At 39.9% G+C, this 18426-nt stretch overlaps 1 protein-coding gene across 3 annotated transcripts in view; it reads left to right on the forward strand.

Moving 5' to 3' along the window:
• atg7 (ATG7 autophagy related 7 homolog (S. cerevisiae)) overlaps positions 1-18426 on the forward strand; it is a 58045-nt gene that overhangs the window by 29727 nt on the left and 9892 nt on the right. For all 3 annotated transcript variants that reach the window (XM_004548558.3, XM_004548559.3, XM_004548560.3), the window contains exon 18: positions 2160-2282. In XM_004548558.3, coding sequence (XP_004548615.2) covers positions 2160-2282 — 123 coding nt within the window. The remainder of the gene's footprint in view (positions 1-2159; positions 2283-18426) is intronic.

The raw sequence follows: 18426 nt of genomic DNA on the forward strand, positions 1-18426 counted from the left end.
CAAAATAGTAACCCTTTAACTTGAAATTCATAATGGGTAGGAGGATGAAGATGCAGGGCATCACTTCTAGCGAGTAGGTAAGATGGTAAGAAGGATGATTATGCTGATGTGCCCAGGAAAAAAAACTCAAAAAACTTCCAGCTACACATTCTTTGCTAGCTGTACCTTCTCGAAAGTGTCCCTTTTCACCAATACCGTTACACCCACAAACCTATAATAATGAGTCAGTATGGAGTTTTTAAAGCATGTGTCTGCATAGGCATGATGGCCGTTCTTGTTAACAGAGGAAGTGAGTCAGCAGGAACTGTTTACTCACAGTATTCAGAATATATTAGGTGTCACATTATGGAAACACAAAGTCCTGGTAAATTATGTGCTTAAGTTAAAAATGAAACCAGCTTAAACCACCATTAAAGCAGCTGTACTTTGAAAAGCATCCGGTCCCTCATATTCTTCAGTGTTTACAAGCAAATTTGAGTCCTTTAAAATTTGGTTGTAAAGGAGTCCTCTGTGTCACCAAGACCACCCACTGTTTGATATCTTTAGAAACTGCTAGAGGCACACGTGTAGTGTGTGATGCTTCCAGTTAATGCCTTCTGTATGGTTCCAGCTTCAAAAAGGAGGCCTGCCAACTGTCAATAAAGCTCAGAGATGCATTTATGTGGCCCCGAGTGGAAGGAAGCTTTGCTACAAGTGCACGTGTGAATCCATATGTCAGCGTTTATGTCCATATATGCAGCAACCCATCTCATCCAGATGTTTGTTTGTTGGTGAATTTGTAGTTTTGCTTAATTGATGCTATCCAGCAGCAGCACATGATCACTATTAAAGCCATCAGCACCGCGAAACACTTCAAAATTTTCTCCTTTTTTTGTAGTCTTTTCATTTCTTTGTGTGTCCAATTATAGTATTTACAACAATGTAATTACATTTTTATGGGAAATGCTCTAAACGCAGAGAGCCTTTGTGGACATGTTTTTCCAAAAGGTGTGTGTTTGATGCCCTTAGTACTGTGTTTGTGCAGTGACTTTATTAACTTTATCACAAGATCGTCATGGTCATTAGGTTGCTTCCTGTGTCATGAAAAGCTACATTTCAACAAAGTGGGTTATGGCCGTTGGCGTCTCACATAACACACCCCATGGATCGAAGTGGAGAGTCAAAGAAATAAAAGAGAAAGAAGGAAAGAAAAGAGAGGTTGAAAAGATGAATGAGGGGACACATCAGTGTGTATTGTGTGCGGTGTGTCTGGCTCCAAGACTAGACGCCAGTCTGCGAACTCACACACACAGACAGTGATGCACACATTGTGTTGCTGTCTGAAGCAGAGGTAACTCTACACCTGCAGGGGAGGGTCTGTAGGCATCTATGAAAGGCTTTGCTAAGTCTAGCAGGGTAGTCCAGAGGGCAGAGGATCTGTGGATGTGTGGTTTTTGGAAAGAAGGTGTGGGTATTTGAAGTCTGTACTGTAGGGGATTATGGTAAACACCGCAGAGTGATTGTAGAGGTGCCGAATTGTGGTGTTACAGAAGTTAAGCCTGAGGGCCAGAGTTTTAAAAGTTCCTTTTTTAAAAAGTGTTTCTTCCATGCAAAAATTATGATCTGCTTTTATGTAATAATGTTTTTGAAGATACATTTTCTCATGTTGTGATTCTTTAGCATGGCTTACTTTTCCAGTGCAAGGCACATTTAATAAGGACACCAAAAGCGTAATGTGTGGGGAAGGAAAACATTTCATAACCGCCTTTGGCAAGATGTAACATATTACTAAAAAACACAGTAAAGGTCAAACAGTGCATTTAGGTTGTGGAACCTTTTTTTCACCTGTGTGAGTCCAACCTTTTAACTCTTGCACCTGAGCAAACTAAAAGAGGGCTTCGTCTGTTTAGTCAGCACACACGGCGACATCTACATTTTCAGAAAGAGAAGATTTAGAGATTTTATCTTGTAAGTTTTTAAGTCATTTTGTATTTTTCCCAGTTACTTAGCCAGTTCACGATCAGTTTATGCTGATCAGCTGTTTCTGTTTACTTTCAGTGAAAGCAGAAGTGTAGTATCATAGCACACATAATTCAAACAATGGTGTAATACCCCAGAGTTGCATTTTGGATTAAATAACCTTTAACTGTTGTTATGTTTTCTTTTGTTTTTTAATCTAGGTCTTAGACCACTATGAGAGGGAAGGTTTCAGCTTCCTGTCCAAGGTTTTTAATTCTTCCCATTCATTCCTGGAGGACCTGACGGGGCTGACTCTGCTGCACCAAGAGACACAGGCTGCAGAGGTAGATTGCGTCCACACATACACCCACCCACACAAATAGGTGGAGACATGATCACAAAATGTGCTAAGTGTGGCAAACCTGGTCCTTGAGCCATAATGACAAGAAACTGATGTTTGTATAGCTGGAATGAGAGCTGTGTGTGTATTCTTTGAAAGTAGTTAAGCACACTTGTCACCAATTTTGTGTTTTGTTTCTGTTTGTTTGTTCTGTTTGTCTTTTTTAAATAATGTTAGCCACCACTGTCAGGTGAAGTGTTGTTGGGGTCTGGTTTGAAAGTGGGAGTAAAGAGCTCTGCGTGGTAGTGCATTAATAGTGAGTAAGTGCTCCAAAGAGCTATGATGATGCAGGTTGTAGCCTCAAAAATATATGGTGTTTTTTGATGTTTGCACTCTGGTTTGTACTTCACCTTAGCCCATGCTGCAGAAATTTATTATTTATTTATTTTTTATAAAACTGTCTCAGCAATGACGTTAAAACGAGTGATGAAAAGCTTTGTACTGCAGTCATTATCAGTCCTCTCCTCCGTGCTTCTTAAAACTTCTTTGATTTTATTGAAATTTGCTGTAGCAGTTCCCTTTCCTATCCATCCGCACAGGCCACAGACTGTTAGTTAGCTCCAGGACCGCATGCAAGCAAAAATCTGTTGATTGGTTGATTTTCAGTCATTCTTTTCTCTGCATAACTGGAAAGTTACAAAACAGACATGATTGCAGGATCATAAATCTATTTTTTTGCTACCACTGCTGCTCACCAACAGGAGGTTGTTAGTGGAAAGTTGTACACAGCACTGAAAAGGCTAAAATGGCATGAAGTTTTTACATCTTTACCTCAGACTGATAGTTAAACCATGTGTTCTAGTTTTGTTTTGTTTTTTGTTTTTTCTGAGTGAAATATTTTACCCATCTCTTTTATCTGTGCTCTTTATGGTGACCTCCCTACACCAACAAAAGTGATTAATGTGTTTTTAAAAAAGTTAAGGAGATTGATAAATGAGCTTCTCTGTAAATGCAGAGTCCCAAAAAATCAGTCCACCAGTTAGAAATATCCCCTGTTTTTCTCATTTCATTGTGCTGGATCAGTGTCGCTGCTCCACATTAATTTTAAAAGTCAGAAGTCTGGGCATGAACTTGTTTGCCTGCCCGTACACGTCCAGACACATCTGTGTTATAAGCGTCTTTTATATGTGGAGATTCAACATGAAAACAACACTGAGACAAATTCAGTTTAATGTTAATGTCATAATAATAAGATTAACTTAATATGGAAAATAACCTAAAAATGGGCGGACTTTCACTTGTCAATTCCTGACATCACCATTAGCACAACCCTAGCCCAAAATATACTAATTGGTCAGATTGTTGGATTAGATTGTTGCAATGGAGTTGGACATTAATAGTAAAGAGGCCATTCATCAAATCAGCCGCTAGCCTTCACCTGTGGAAACTAGTTACTGCTGGACTGAGGTAACAGCATTAGTTAGATTTGTGAAGATGTTTCAGCTCCCATTGAAGAGACTTCTTCAGTTTTAAAAACAAATTGGTGGGGTCTCAGGTACTTAACCCTTAATGGGGGTTGTCCCCTTGAATGTATTCCTGAGGCTCATTGACTTTGGGTCATGTGACGACTGACATGAGCCATGGGGTGAAAGAAGTCATGGGTCATTACCATCACTGGTGGTTAAAGGTGAAACCCCTGTGAGATCTTTCCTCAACCTATCATGTGACTTACTGAGGTCACCAGAGACGAGGTGCGAGTGGGGTTGCCTGGGAAGAGAAATCAAGACTGCACTGGAAGTGGCTGACAGCTCATGTTGTAAGCCATCACTTTTCTTCAGTGACGGTTACTCACAGTGGACAAAGATGGCCTCCTTTACTCCTCTCTTAAACCATCTGTAGTTTGTCCTTTAGGTGCACACGTACAGCTAAGTCTGTTGTTGAGGTGGTTCTTATATGTTGTACTGTGCATTTGTGAAATGGCTGTTTAGTTTTACCTATGCAGAGGTCCGACCACACCTCACTGCAGAGTATACACAGCATACATTTTTTTTCATCTTGTGTTTGAGAGTTTGTGTCTTAGACAAAAATTGGACCAGGTCTAAGGGGACAGCTGCCACTTGGGGTCAAATACCTGTGGCTCTTTATCGTTTGCTTTTAGAACTGAAGAAGCCTCTTGGATGAGAGGTGAAACATCTTCACAAACCTAAAGAAGTCCAGTTGGCTCTTTTTTTCAGGCTCTCTAGAGTGTAGTTGAAATGGTTTGGGCAGCTTGTTTCATATCGGCTTCATGGCTGACCAAACAGATTTCTGAGCTTCTTGCTTTGCCTACTCCAACCATGACTGAAACCTAAACAGTGGGGCAGAGATTAATGGCTACATAGCTCTTAGATTGGTCCTGGAAGTTTTACAACCCTGGGAAATTCGTACCAATATGTTTTTTTCACACAGTTTCAGAATGGTTTTATCCTCTTGTGGAAATTTTAATTTCATCATTGGGATTTCTCTAAAAGCAAAACCAAACAGGACCTAAATCATTAAGCAAAGATGCCGTTTTAATCCCGAAGCAGAGATATTTTCGTCCCATAACCTTCCTCTAATTATTGTGTTGCCATAGAAGCGCACAGTCAATGTTGACGGAACAACGAGCGGCATAAAGTTCCAGCAAACACCCAGAATACTTTGTGGTGGAATATGGGTGGTTTTCTTCAAGACTTTCCCCTCTGACATGAGACAGAGGGAATCGGGGGGAAAGACAGAAAACGAGTGCGTGTGGGTGGTGGGGGTTGGGATTGGTCCTGTTGAACTGTGGGAAAATCCCATGTACTTTCTCCCTAATAACACATCGATGAGGAGGAGGGGGTGAAAGAAAAGCATGAGAGCCAGATTAAAATACTGAGAAACATAAGAGATAAGAGACAGTGGAGATCGTAGAAAAGACAAGCATGAAGAAAGAATGGACGTCAAAAGAGGACTGGAGATGAAAAGAAAACAATTTAAGGTGAAATGAGAGAAGCAACAAGTGAAGAAGAAAATGCCTTCCTCCTCTTTTCTCTCTCTCCCCAACTTCTACCCCCTTTCTCACCTCTTCTTCTATCAGTCTCCACCTCATCCCTATCATTTCTCTCCATCTCTTGCATTTGTTCCCACCCCCTTCTGTCCACCCCCTCTCCCCGATGAAGCGTGTTGAAGAGTCTGGCATCGGTCCCATTCTCTTCAATCAGAACACGGAGAGATTGTTTTGATTGCTCAGCCCACTAGCGCCAGAAGTCTTTGCGTCTGTTTCCTGTACACAGATTACTTTTTCTGAAAATTACTGCGCTTTAAGGACGTCCCTTAAAAAAAAGCCCTCATTTCCAGGAAAGACAGTAGTGTTTTTTTTTTCTTGACTTTGAAAGCATATTATTACTTATTTCATGCGGGAACCCACTAGAAACAGGCTTGTGGATCATTTTGGGGCTCGACCCCATATTTTGAGAAGTTCTGGTTTGCAATAATGATGATTCTCACTGCAAAATTAGGGGGTTTAAAGGGTTCTTATGTGATTCTTTTTAATGTGTACATATTGGAATTGGGTACAGTTATGAGTCCTCATGGGAAGATTATCACTTTCAGTGACTTTTCAGTGACTCACTGCTTTTAAAAGGTTTCCCTGAATTGTAAAGAATAGCTATTTTCATGACTAACTATCTCATCTGGTGTGGTTTTTTTAGAAACTGTTGACAGATTTTACAAGTATGACTTTTAAACTGCAGGTTCTGATGAGAAATACAATAGTACTGGTCATATATGAAAAACATAGTATTACAATGAAACAAGTTATACTTTTCAATGTTCTCGCCTTTCCCTAAAGCATGACACTGAATTCATCACAGCCGTTCAAGTGTGTGTAACCATTCTAAACTATAATCTACGTCACTAGATATCACTACTATGTACTTAAGGCCTATTTTGGGTGAGTTTGTAACCTGAGAACTACTTTTTATGCGGTCACTGCAGGGTTTTGTGGGAGTTCAAGTTCGGTAAAAGTTTAGACTGCCTGAAAGCTGTGCCTGTGCGTGTATGTGTGTGGTGTTAACGTGCACAAGTCACTTTGAATGGCTTCTTTGTGAGATCAGCCCTGCTGAGATTTCAGCCTGTGATGGGACCATGGCAGAGTGGAAAATGTATTATAAATCTGGCAAATCAGTTACTTATATTTGAAACATTTGTATGCAGCATGCCTCTTAAGGCCGTTCATGTTCGTGGCAAGGAAAATGAAACATGACCTGATTTTAATATTTATGAGCTGATCTGTAGTTGTGCTATACTTCTTTGTTTTTTACTCTGCAGATTGCCATGGTTAGTTTTCCTTGTGTTGTGCAACTGTTACCTCCACTGTCACTCCTGTGTGTATGAGTTATTTTCATATGGTCTAATTGTGTCATACAGCAACATTTTGGCTCATTTTCTGAGATAGACTCTCCAGCAATCACACCACCTTTATGCTGTCATGTGTTTCAGGCCTCTTTTACCCCTCTTGGTCCCTATTTATCTCATAACCACATGAATGATTATGTTTAAGTTAAGAATGAGTGTGGGCCACTATCTCTATTTTTACTATTTATAGCATTGTAGAAGCAAAAGAGATGAGGGAAAAATGTTACACAGCCAGGAAAAGACTATGGCAACCATTCAGACAAGCCTTGGCTATAAAAATATTGTACTTACTTCCTCCGAGGCCGTAAAACTGCCTCATGCCTCGACTGATACACATTTTCTCCTAACTTTAGATGAGTATTTGTAGTTAAACGTTATCGTTGCCAACAAAAATATCCATTTACCACAAGATTTTAACTGTTTCCAGCGTGTGATTTATCCAAACCAGATCAAATAAGACTGAATTGGGTCACATGTTCAACCTGTGTCGCCATGTTGGTTCAAAAGTTGAATGGGATGCATTACCTGAACTGAATCAAGCTCCGATTTCAATTCACAATAATTTTGTCATTTAAACATGTTTAACCGGAACATTGCTTTGAGTTTTGGCTGCCCTTTCCTTCCTCACTGTAGCTTCATTGTTGAGGGCAGGGTCAGACACACAAACACTCAGAGAAGCTGACAGGAAATGAGTGTCTGTACGGGATGCTCTACCTTTCCTACGATGCCCACTGATTGTCTTTGCCTTGGAAGGATGAGTCACTGCGCTCATTCATACAGCCACTTACAGGGATCAAGGACAAAATGGGTTAATTTTATGACTTTAATGTTAACAAAAAATAGAAGCGCTATACCATTATTGAAAGTTAAAGTCATAATAACAAGCTGGCTTTGCTTTTTTACTCATTTGCAGCTCTAATGCGTCAGGTTAGTAATGTGATTGCAGGAGATTTTGTAAAGGAAGTGATGCGTTACACTCATATACAGTCATCTGACTTTATCAAGGTTAGATATTATTTTGTGGCTGTGCAGTTTCCTTATATTAACATCAAGGAAGCACGTGGTCATTGATATTCAGTTGTGTATGTTGTATGTCCCTGTCATCATTGTCAGTAAACATGGGAACGAGCGTGTTTCCCGTATGTGTTAATCTGTCAGCCTGTAAATGGCTCAAACAGAGGATGTGTGACCCTTTTAGCACAAAGGGTCTTTCTGCAGAATCCATGCTCCACTCCCTTCCACCTACTCCAACTGGCACTGGCAGCAAGTCACGAGTTAGACACGTCTGTGCTGAACTTGAAGAAGAATGTGTCACTTGTCACACTCTTTTCTGTTTTGATTCTTTGGGACGTAGTCTCATGTTGAATACCGTGACAGCTGCTTGATTTTTAACAAAGGGGCCTTTAGAACATGCTTAGTACAAGAATCTCATATCACACAAGTAACACTTGATGTGATTTGCTCCACAAGGATTTGAGTGAAAAACTAGGCAACATTTAATATGGGTTTGGTTATGTGAACACACTCTAGAGGGTGTAACCTGTGTTTGTGTAACATCATCATCTTATTGTTGCATTTTGAAATGAAATCATTGTGAAATTACTTCAATCCCTTTTTAATAATATAGGACCATCTTGTATTCCTCCTTTGGGTACAGGGGCCCCTGATTTGGGAGGCATTTGTTTTTAAGTTGATACTCCAAATATCCAAGGTTACATATTGTGAGTCAGTGTCTTGCTCAAGATCGGTTTGTGAGGCACACTTTGGATAATTGCTCTGACAGTTGCTATCTAAATTATTTCGGTTTTGCTGCGTGACCTAAGATTGAACCGTACCTGTCGTCTAAGTAAAGAAGTGATCCGAGTCTTGCTGAAAATTCTTTAGGTCTAATTTTAGTACACAGAAGCTGTGTTCGATAAGATGTAGGTACCTGGATCTGTCCAGTGTGCCTGTGGCTTTTTGGTAGCAATCTCAGTGCCATCAGATGCCAGTAATCATCACCCTGAGTCATACTCATCCCCTTGAGGAGGAGATGTTACCCAACCACCCACATACATTCATCCATGCTCTGCTCTGCGCTTATCCACGTAAAACAGTGCGCTGACGATAAAGTTGATTTAGTTATGTTGGCCCGTCACCCAGCAGCTTGGAAAGCATACAAGTGCGGATACGCGCACACACACTCAGAGTAACACAAATTATCCAGTCACATGCTTTTTTTTCTTCTTCCTCTCTCTCTCTTTGTCCCCACATAAACAGACTCTCCCAGTGGAGACACACACACGCGCGCACACACACACGCTTACTCTATGAGCGTCAGAGGGCCCCATGTATGTCAGAGCTTTATCCAAACACAGCTACAGTTGCTACATGCTGCAATTATTACCAGATGGACTCAGGGAAAACATATTAAGTCTGCTTTTTCATTATTGCACTGCACACCCTCCTGTGAGACGGAGAGTTCGAGTGGGGAAAAAAAAATAAGGAGGGAGAATGAGAGAGACATTTTAAAAAAGTATAAATAGTCTTTAAATTGACTGCAATCTACTGTCCCTGAGTAGTTGCTTATTTTCATTTCGATTTACTATTAAGTTCCTTTGAAACAAAAAAAAAATCACCTATTTTTTTTTTTTTAACTCTTTATATCTAAGTACAATCCTTTTGTTTTTTTTACTTGATGAAATCCATGAAACTCCATTCAGTAAGACTTGGAAAGTATGGAAATTGTGTGTTAACAAGCTGTTGCTGTTCATAAACACCAACTTCCTATCCAGTTGTTAAGTGATGATGTATGAACCCTGCTTCCGGGTCCAAACTACTTTGTGTTTACTAAGGCTGTTGTTTTTTTTTAAACACTGTCTATTTTCTATTTAATTTTCGATTTAATCTGAACAAGCTCCTTAAAAAAAGGGGGGGAAAAGGTCGGTGAACACTGTCTGCGTTTCTCAGTTTTTATTACCACTATTCATCGGCAGCACGTTTTAAAGCACCGTTTTTTAAAAACCTTACAGTGTAACTACAGCCCATCCCATGCAACAGTATATTAATGACTAACCTCGTATTGTTGATGAATGATCTCGGTTGTGCTTCTGACTGAAGTTTGGTCCGTTTACAGCAACCTGCCATGCGATTGCTAACTTTTATTGAGTGGAAACGTTACTGTGCTAATGTGTTTATATAGCTAGCCACCACGTAGCACATCAGTACATACCAGCTAGCCAAACTTCAGTAACCCCACAAACATCACTGCTGTTTAGTTTTCTGTCTTCATTTATGTCAGAAGTGATAGCAGAACTGTACGTTTTAATTTTTCTGAAATCCCTCAGTTGGAACAGGGTATATTATGTTTAGATGGAAATTAGCAAGCTAACTCCCTGCTAACTTCTAACTCTGTTAAACTTTAACATCCAGGCATCCATGGAAAAAAAGGATTTATTCATTGTTACACCTGGTAAAGCAGCCAGACTTATCATTTTATTAAAGATGGCTGTCGCTATGTGACATCGGTTGCAAAGAAGGTTCTGGACCAAAAACCTCTCCCACGGTCACCTGTGATTTGCCTGAATGATGCTGATTTGTGTGCAAACACTTGCCAACTAATCACTGAGTGAAACTGGAAATGGAAAATATTGGTTGGTAACACATTGTTTCAAAATTCCCTTGCAACCTGTGTCACTGGCATTACTGACCGGTCTCTGGATCTGTGGCTGGGGCTTCAGCAATCGATTGGACCCGAAGCAAGCACTTCCTGACCTTTTGAGTAATACACATTTTGTCCTAGTTACTGGTGGTTGCTAGGAGGTCACCGTCAAGTCTCTAGGCCTGTGTGACTGGGCCCTTATTGAGTTTAGCAGCAAAAGCCAAGTATTAGAGTGCTCTCTTGCGTTTCTAGCCAACTGACTTTACTCTTGTTTAAACTTTAGATTTCGATTATACACTTCCTCTTCACCTTGCTTTTTATTGATTTTTTTTTTTTGGCCATGCAGTCTTTATTTATTTTACTTATTCCAACATCTGCCATTACAAGCTAATTCAGGAAAACTACCAGGAAAATGAAATGTTCCTTTTGTTTTGGCTGCACGATTGAAACTTCATTTTCCCGGTAGTTTTCATGCCCAGTGGCAGACAGAAGTGCATGGTGAAAGCGACACTTTTTCATGAAACCAGTCTGGATACAACTACATTATGCAACTAACTCTTATTTTATAATCAGTTGAAACAAAAAAGCATGCCTGATGCATGTTTTAATATCATCTATTACTAGCATAAAACATCACCATTTGAATTATGTATAATATCTCCCCCTTGATCTCAGCCCAACATCTTCTTTCCAGTAAAAACATGTCAAACCACAAAAGAAGTTAAAATATCACCTATTAAGATGCAGAGAGATGAAGCCTTTTATATTTAATTCAGTAGAACATTAACTGGCTGCTTTCATGCAGCAGTTTCCAGGAAAGGAGAGGAAAGGTAGCAGTTGTGGTTGAAACACAGAAGAAGGATTCAGAAAGTTATTTGATACCATGTTCCATAATTTGTTTAGAGTTTGAAAGTCAAGAAGAGATTCTTCACAGATCTCATAAAAAGAAATTTCAGTTTTAACATGAGGAAATATGTGATCATTCTAAATTTATTACTGGAAACTTTAGTCTTCATTTCTTTCTTGTTATAATTTGATAGCTTCTAAGTTCACTCTGCCTAAAATACTTATTGTTACAGATCATTTGAATTAATTGATCTGAAGTTTACCCCTTGAATAATCTCAATTAGTTAATTCCAGAAAACCTTCAAGGAAAATTTATGAAAATATTGCTACATTACAGACTTTTTGTGTGATTTTGTATTTCTGTGTATTAATGTAAAAAGTAAAGCGTGCATACCATCATGTGGCACATGCATATTTATGTCCCATACATATGCCAGCTATTCCTGCTTGACATCTTCTGCACTGCTAATTATAAAAGTGTGCTCTTCTTTCTCTGATGCATGCCAGCAGGGAGAGACAGGTCACATCTTCTATCCTTCCTTTCTTTACATAGTTTCTCACACATGCAGAAACTTTGTTCCTATACATAGTCTAAATCATCCCAGTCCTTTACAGGCTAAATTCAGAAGCTTTGTGTCATCGGTGGCTTGACTTTTAACCTCACTTGCTAATCCTACATATGCTAACCTTAACATATAAGTGGGGTGAGTAATTCTTGTGTGTTTGTTTTTATAACTAACCCTAGTCTTCACAGGTTCTAGATTGTCCAGCACAAATTGGCTCTTGGTTGTCTGACGCTGGCAGTGAGTGCTGGCAACCACAAAAGGGAAAATAGTGTAGTGCAAACAAGTGAAGTTTGACAAATAGGGATAACAAAGTGATTCAACCACAGCCTGCTTTACTCAATAGAGTTACCGGATTGAATAATACATGTTCTGTGCCAGGGCAGGTCATTCAGGACTTGGGTCAGGTGTGGCAGCTACAGTACGCCATCAGTCATTTAACTGCCCCTGTCCCACCTTTCTGATCCTCTAGCTGAGGTAACATGACACTTAGAACTAGCAGAGCTGCTCAGTGTTTCCATCATTACAAGGTGCCATGTTCAGCAAAATATAAATACCCAGGAAGAAGAAGAAAGAAGAAATATCCAGTCAGTGATCCATTTGCCTTATTAGTACATGCTCATATTGCAATATTGTTTGTTGCCTGTTCTTGTTTGGCCGTGAAATTAAAAAAATATGAGGTGCTGTAAGTGTATAAATGCAAACAATGGTCTCTTTTAGCCCATTGCAAGGTGATTGCTAGGCAACGTGATAACATTGTCATCTATCACATATAATTCAGCTTTTGTGGTTATAATGGACATGTTATTGTCATAAAATTAAAACAATAGGATCCTTTCATAAGGTGTTGTAGGTGCATAGAGGCAAAAAATACTGTTCAGCCTAGCCTGTTGCTAGGTGGTTGCCAAGCAATTTGATGGCATTGTAATGGTTGCTCAAATCCTCATCGTGTAGGAGGAGTTGGCAGACAAAGAGACAAACACAGAGATTTTGTTTTATAAAAGGAAGAAAAGACTGGTCAATTTTAATAGATTACCTGAGTTATTGTTGATTTAGCACTATGTAGGTTTATTATTGTTGTTACTGATATTAGCATTTTTCCGAGCTTTTTCACTCAATGTGGAGATAAAGATGAAGAGGTGAGAAGAACAGCAGGTGATATGTTGTAAAGCTTCTTGGCACGGAAATAAGTCCACTTTTCTCCCTTGGTGGGCTGTATTAATACCCTTATGCACAGGATTGGAGCCAGCAAAGGGATGTACTGTAGGATGGGGGTGGAGAAGAAGCATGGCACCCAGAACAGCTGTCCTGTGTCTTGACCCCAAAGAAGCTCATACAGAATTACTAATCATCAATCACAGGGAGGTATTTTCATAAGTCATAAATAGGATCCATAAAGCCAAATTTTCCTTCACTACATGGGAAAACTTACAGAGGCCCTGTTCCTATACATGGCCTCTCCTCTCAGGCGCCAGTCAGTCCAAAGTGATGTCTTCTTCGAGCCAGGAAGCGAGCGACAGACAGATGGACAGATGACTGGGTGGCAGCAGACAGAGTAGTAGTCTAGTCGTCCCTGTTTAGCTCCTACTCTCCTTCCTGTTCGGTAGCTTAACAACTATTTCTGTATCTGTGTCAGCTTTGCACTTTTGGAGTGGACTGTCACTTGTGCAAGCACCCCAACACCACTTGCTTACATGTGGATCGGTTTGCTACACAGCTGAACTATTCAATGTAATTTTTGTTTTAACATGGACATTATGTTATTGGAGATTAAGATTTTATTATCTGATTTCTGGTATTATTTAGTCCCAATACAAATAACTTATTTGCTAGTACTCAAAAAACTCTTGAATGATTTATTGATATGACAACACCTATATTATGTTTTTCTCATGGTGTCAAAACACACCGTCACTGGTTTTTGTCTTCTTTTTTGTATACCCTTTTTTTGTTGTTGTTAAACTACGGAGAAAACGCTAAGTAATGCACAATTTTTGAAAAGCAAAAAGATACACATTTTATTGTTACTCCCCAACTAGTCACAGCAGATGGCTGCCTCTCCCTGAGCCTGAGCCAGAGGTTTCTTCCTATTAAACGGGGGTTCTTCCTTCCCACTGTCACCAGGTTCTTGCTCATAGGATGTCGTCTGATCATTGGGGCTTTCTCTCTGTAATTGAAGGTTTTTTACCTTACAATATAAAATACGTTGAGACAACAACTGTTGTTGTGATTTGGCGCTATCAAATGAAGTGAATCAAGTTGGCGAGCTATGTATCATTTAGAAAAATAATGTTCTGCCATCTATTAATGGATGATGAGGTAGTGTTGTTTTAGGTATAAGTGTGTAATGGAGTCCTGGAAGCCCAGTTTGATAAATGCATAATTTTGAATATAAAACCGTTTATATTACCATCTGTCCATTTTCTGCTACTTAACCAATTCAGGTCATGAGGGACGGAAGGCAGGGTATGCTGTGGACAGGTTACTAAGTGTCTAATATAAAGTCCCATGAAGAATGCCTTCATCTTTGCTGGATGAAGTCTGGTTATAGCAAAAATTGCAAAAGTTCCAACTTTTATGTGATTGTTTGTTTGTTTGTTTTTGTTCATTTTCCCCCTCACTGTTCAAACTGGAGACTGTGGCACTACAGTTGCAGTGATATAAGTAAGGGGTCTGCTCTGCATTGTTACTGAAACTGCTTTAAGGTTAAAAAAAAAACAGAAAAACAATGATATTATATTTAAAGACATATTATATTTAATTTATATTTAAAGATATTACACTTTTCATTTGAAGGTTGGATTATAAACAATAATCTCATCCTCCTTGATACTGAAACTGGTATTAGACAACATCACTGCATATTGGGTCCAATCTCATCTTTCAGGGTGAGTAATTAAATTCAAATACTTTGTTTTGTTCCTCACTAAGGACAAAAGGTTTGGAGATACCAGCGCTGAATTTAATGGATGTTTACCTTTCCAGTAAAGGTCAAATGTGTCATCTGTATCCAAGTAAATGCAGCTCAGCTGGAACCAAAGGAAGTGAATGTTATCAGAATGTAAGCACACATTGTGCCCAGTACATATTCTATTGTTTGATATGCTGAAACCTGGCATACACAGATGTATTAGCACATGACAAAATCTCCATTCAGGAGTGTTTCTAACATCAAACCCACTAAGAGTTGTATTTTTCTGTTACGCACAACTACTACAACATACAGAAATTTATTTGAAAAAAAAAAAGTCAAGAATAATTAAACGATCAGTTTTACATTCACATGAGCACAGATAGCTGCTGTGTGTACATATAACCTGGAGTCTAAAGTGTTTTCCATGGATTCTGTCAGTTCAGGGCTTTTTGTCCTCATTTTCTGGTTTTGGCAAACACAGTAAAAATCTCCAGCTGCATCAAAGACAGAGATAAGAGTCTGTGTGTACGTGTGTGTGTGTGTGAGAGAGAGAGAGGATCTTGTAGCCTGATTCTGGCCTGCCTTGCTGGTCACAGGTAATCTGCCCAGGAGCTCCGATTTGAAAAGGAATTGCACACACGCACACATTGGACATCTGGCCACAGTGCCGGTTCTTATCTTTTCTCCCGATGCCGTCCTGTCGAGCACATGGAGAGCAGTGATAACATCGAGCCCGGGGTTCTGATAATTACACATACATACACGCGGGTGCACGCACGATAAGTACTGCATGATTTGCATACAGCATGTATCTGTACATATAGTATATTTGTGTTTGTCTGCTATCTGTGAGTGAGACTACGACTAACGCTCACAGATAGACTTTGGCTAATGTTTGACTGACTTTGTTTCTTTTCTTCATATATGAAGTTTTAAGTTGTTGGCAGTGACTGATTCGCAAAGTGCAAAGCCTTGTAATGAAAGACTGTGACTGTCTGGTGTGCTTAGCATCAGATCAAAAGATTGCTTCAACTGTGGTTTACTAAGCACTTTGTCTTCTTTTCTTCTATTAAATGCGTTTGTGTATGTGTGTGTCTGTATTTGCGTGCAGGGATTGCTGCTCTACAGTAGAACGACTGGTTTGAATAGTATTTGCACTCAATTTGACAATTTACAGATTTTAAAACAGAGAAAAAAAGAGTTCTCGTTTCATAATTTGCATTCTGTTGAGGGTTTTTGTTAGGCAGAAGTGCGTGAGAGGATCTGTGAATGTGCGCGCACGCTTACCCAAGCCCGTGTGTGTCTTAGTGCACGTGCCCATGGGGCCCTGCTAGTGTTTGATTGCTGCTCTGACCACAAGTTGGGCTTTGACTCATAGTTCTAATTAAACGTAGGGCAGGTCTGAACTGGCAGGGCACACATACACGTACACACACCGCCTCTGAAGTTGATCTGTTATTGCCATTCGGTTAGTTGCACCCTCAAAAATGGTTCATTACACTGCGAGCACACACACATGCTAATGCCTCGCCAAAGGCGACTGCAGCTGATCTAAACAGAGGCTTCAAACTTTTAAAGGTTTTAATTTTACTGCAGCTTTGGCACACAAATAATAGTTGTCACTGTCATAACAGCTGTAACTGAACAGCGAAAACCAGTTTTTAAAAATCATACGTAATCTGTAAAAGGACTTTTTTCAAGCGTACTGTTATATATTTTACTATGTAGCTAAATTAGATATTTTTTTTACCCTTTTTTTTTAAACCCTGATATGACTCTAAAATGTGTTGATAACCTCTGCTGTACAGGAAATGTGTCACTGGGAAATGGTCAACAGGGAACGGGGAAAAACGTAGGGAAGTGGAAGATGGAGAACGATAGCCAGTGGCTGACAGTGAGAGAAAGGACAGAAAAGTAGAGTAAGGCAGACGGAGCAAGAGACTTTTAAAGGAAAGAGGATATGTCAGTTGTCGAACTAAATGTTGTTTTCAAAAACGGTTTCGATCTAGGGAAACATTTCAGAGAAAGTTAGAAAGTCACTGCCACTGGAAAAAGAGGACATTTGGGAAATTTAAGCCCCTAAATATTTAAGAAAAAAGTTAAGAACATGGAAGAACAGTCCTCCTGCAAAGAAGGGCGAATAGTCTGTTGGTGTCTCAGGAGAAACAACAGAACCCAGCTGTTGCTCTGCAGGCCACCACACCCAGCGGAGAGAGGCTCCATTTGTTGTTGTTGCTGGCCTTCACGACGCTGACAGAAAAAGTGGGAAAAGGGGGAGGTGGAGGTGGTGGCAGCAGACTCCGGCTGACTTAAAGTAAAGAAAAGAGAGAGTGAAAAGTAGCAAAGGAAATGAAAAGAGGATGCTGCATCGCTTCTGGTTTGTCAGTTCTCCGTGAAAGGGTTTGGTCCAAAGTTTGTTATCTGGGTCGAGTATTGAGAATGCCACTGCTTTGTTTGATTACCCCAAGACTCGGGAGATTATGAAAACACAGCCAAGGGGACATGACCTCAGCTGGGACCTGAACATTAACGCCGTTCCCACGAGAGCTCCTCTAAGCCATCTCTTTTCCCTTTTTTAACTTGCGTCAGACGACTTTCACTCCCATCCATGTTATCCTTCACTTTCCGCCTGACGTTGATTTTCTTCAACCTCCTCTCGAGCTTCATCCGTGTTGTCCTGTTGTTCCCATTTTTCCTTGTGTCACTTATTTTCCCTCTGTCTCCAAATGTAATTGCTACACTTTTAACGACTGGGCTGTTTTTTGTAGCTATTGTAAAACACACTGCTGTCATTTAATAAAATTATGACCTGGGTTTAACCCCCCCCCCCACTCAGCCTTTTCAGCCACATTTTCCCTCAGCTGCTGGTGAGCCATACAAGTAGCATTCCTTTATCGATTGAATTAAATACCTAATAAATATAAGATAAGATAATTGGGTATCTGTTAACATTTTTGTCAAGTTCAGAAGGAAATTAACCCCATAAAGTTGCCTAAGTTACAGAGGAGCCACCAAATTTGGATCCACGCTGGATGTGGGGGAAGCTTTGTGAGGGAAAAGTGCCTCAAACATCGACACTTGAGCCTTTCAGGTCTGACAACTAGAGACTATAAATAAGTAAGATTGCTGGGCTTTGAACTGGGAAGAAGCATACGTGGAATAAAAAAAGCATTGGATTTCATAATGAGTCCAACAGTGTTACTGAAGTGCAATGGCAGCTTGATTGAGTTCTGTTACATTTCCATTGGTATGAAGCTACAAACTGATGCCTGCGAGGGTCACTGCATCGATGTAAGATGATGAAAGTTGAGCTGGCTTCCTGTAGCACTGCAGTGATGTTTGTGAGTGCTGGAGTCACACCACTGCTATTCAGTGAGGTGTCCTATAACGTCACACCCAGTAGTATTTCTAGTAAGTACCTCAGTAAACCACGACAGCAGAACGACAGAGATAAAAGCATAGACTGCATATAAAAGATGGAACTGGTAACCATGACACAAACCAGTGGTTTGCAAAATTGTGTGTTGAAAACCTCAAGTGAGGCATTTTGGCTCCTGCGAACTTGGCGTTATGAAACCGGACATGACAAACACATGGATCTGAGAGAGAAACTGAGATACACTGCACAGTTTTAGAATAGAGTGATAGGCCCACCCTAAAGAATATCCGGTTTTATCCTTTGTTTTTAACTCTGACGGGGACCATAATTTACAAAATGAGCGTCTTGTTACACTCAAAAAGACATGAAACTGGGAATTGAGAACATAAA

This window comes from Maylandia zebra, linkage group LG5 (genome assembly GCF_041146795.1).
Source record: "Maylandia zebra isolate NMK-2024a linkage group LG5, Mzebra_GT3a, whole genome shotgun sequence".
NCBI lineage: Eukaryota > Metazoa > Chordata > Actinopteri > Cichliformes > Cichlidae > Maylandia > Maylandia zebra.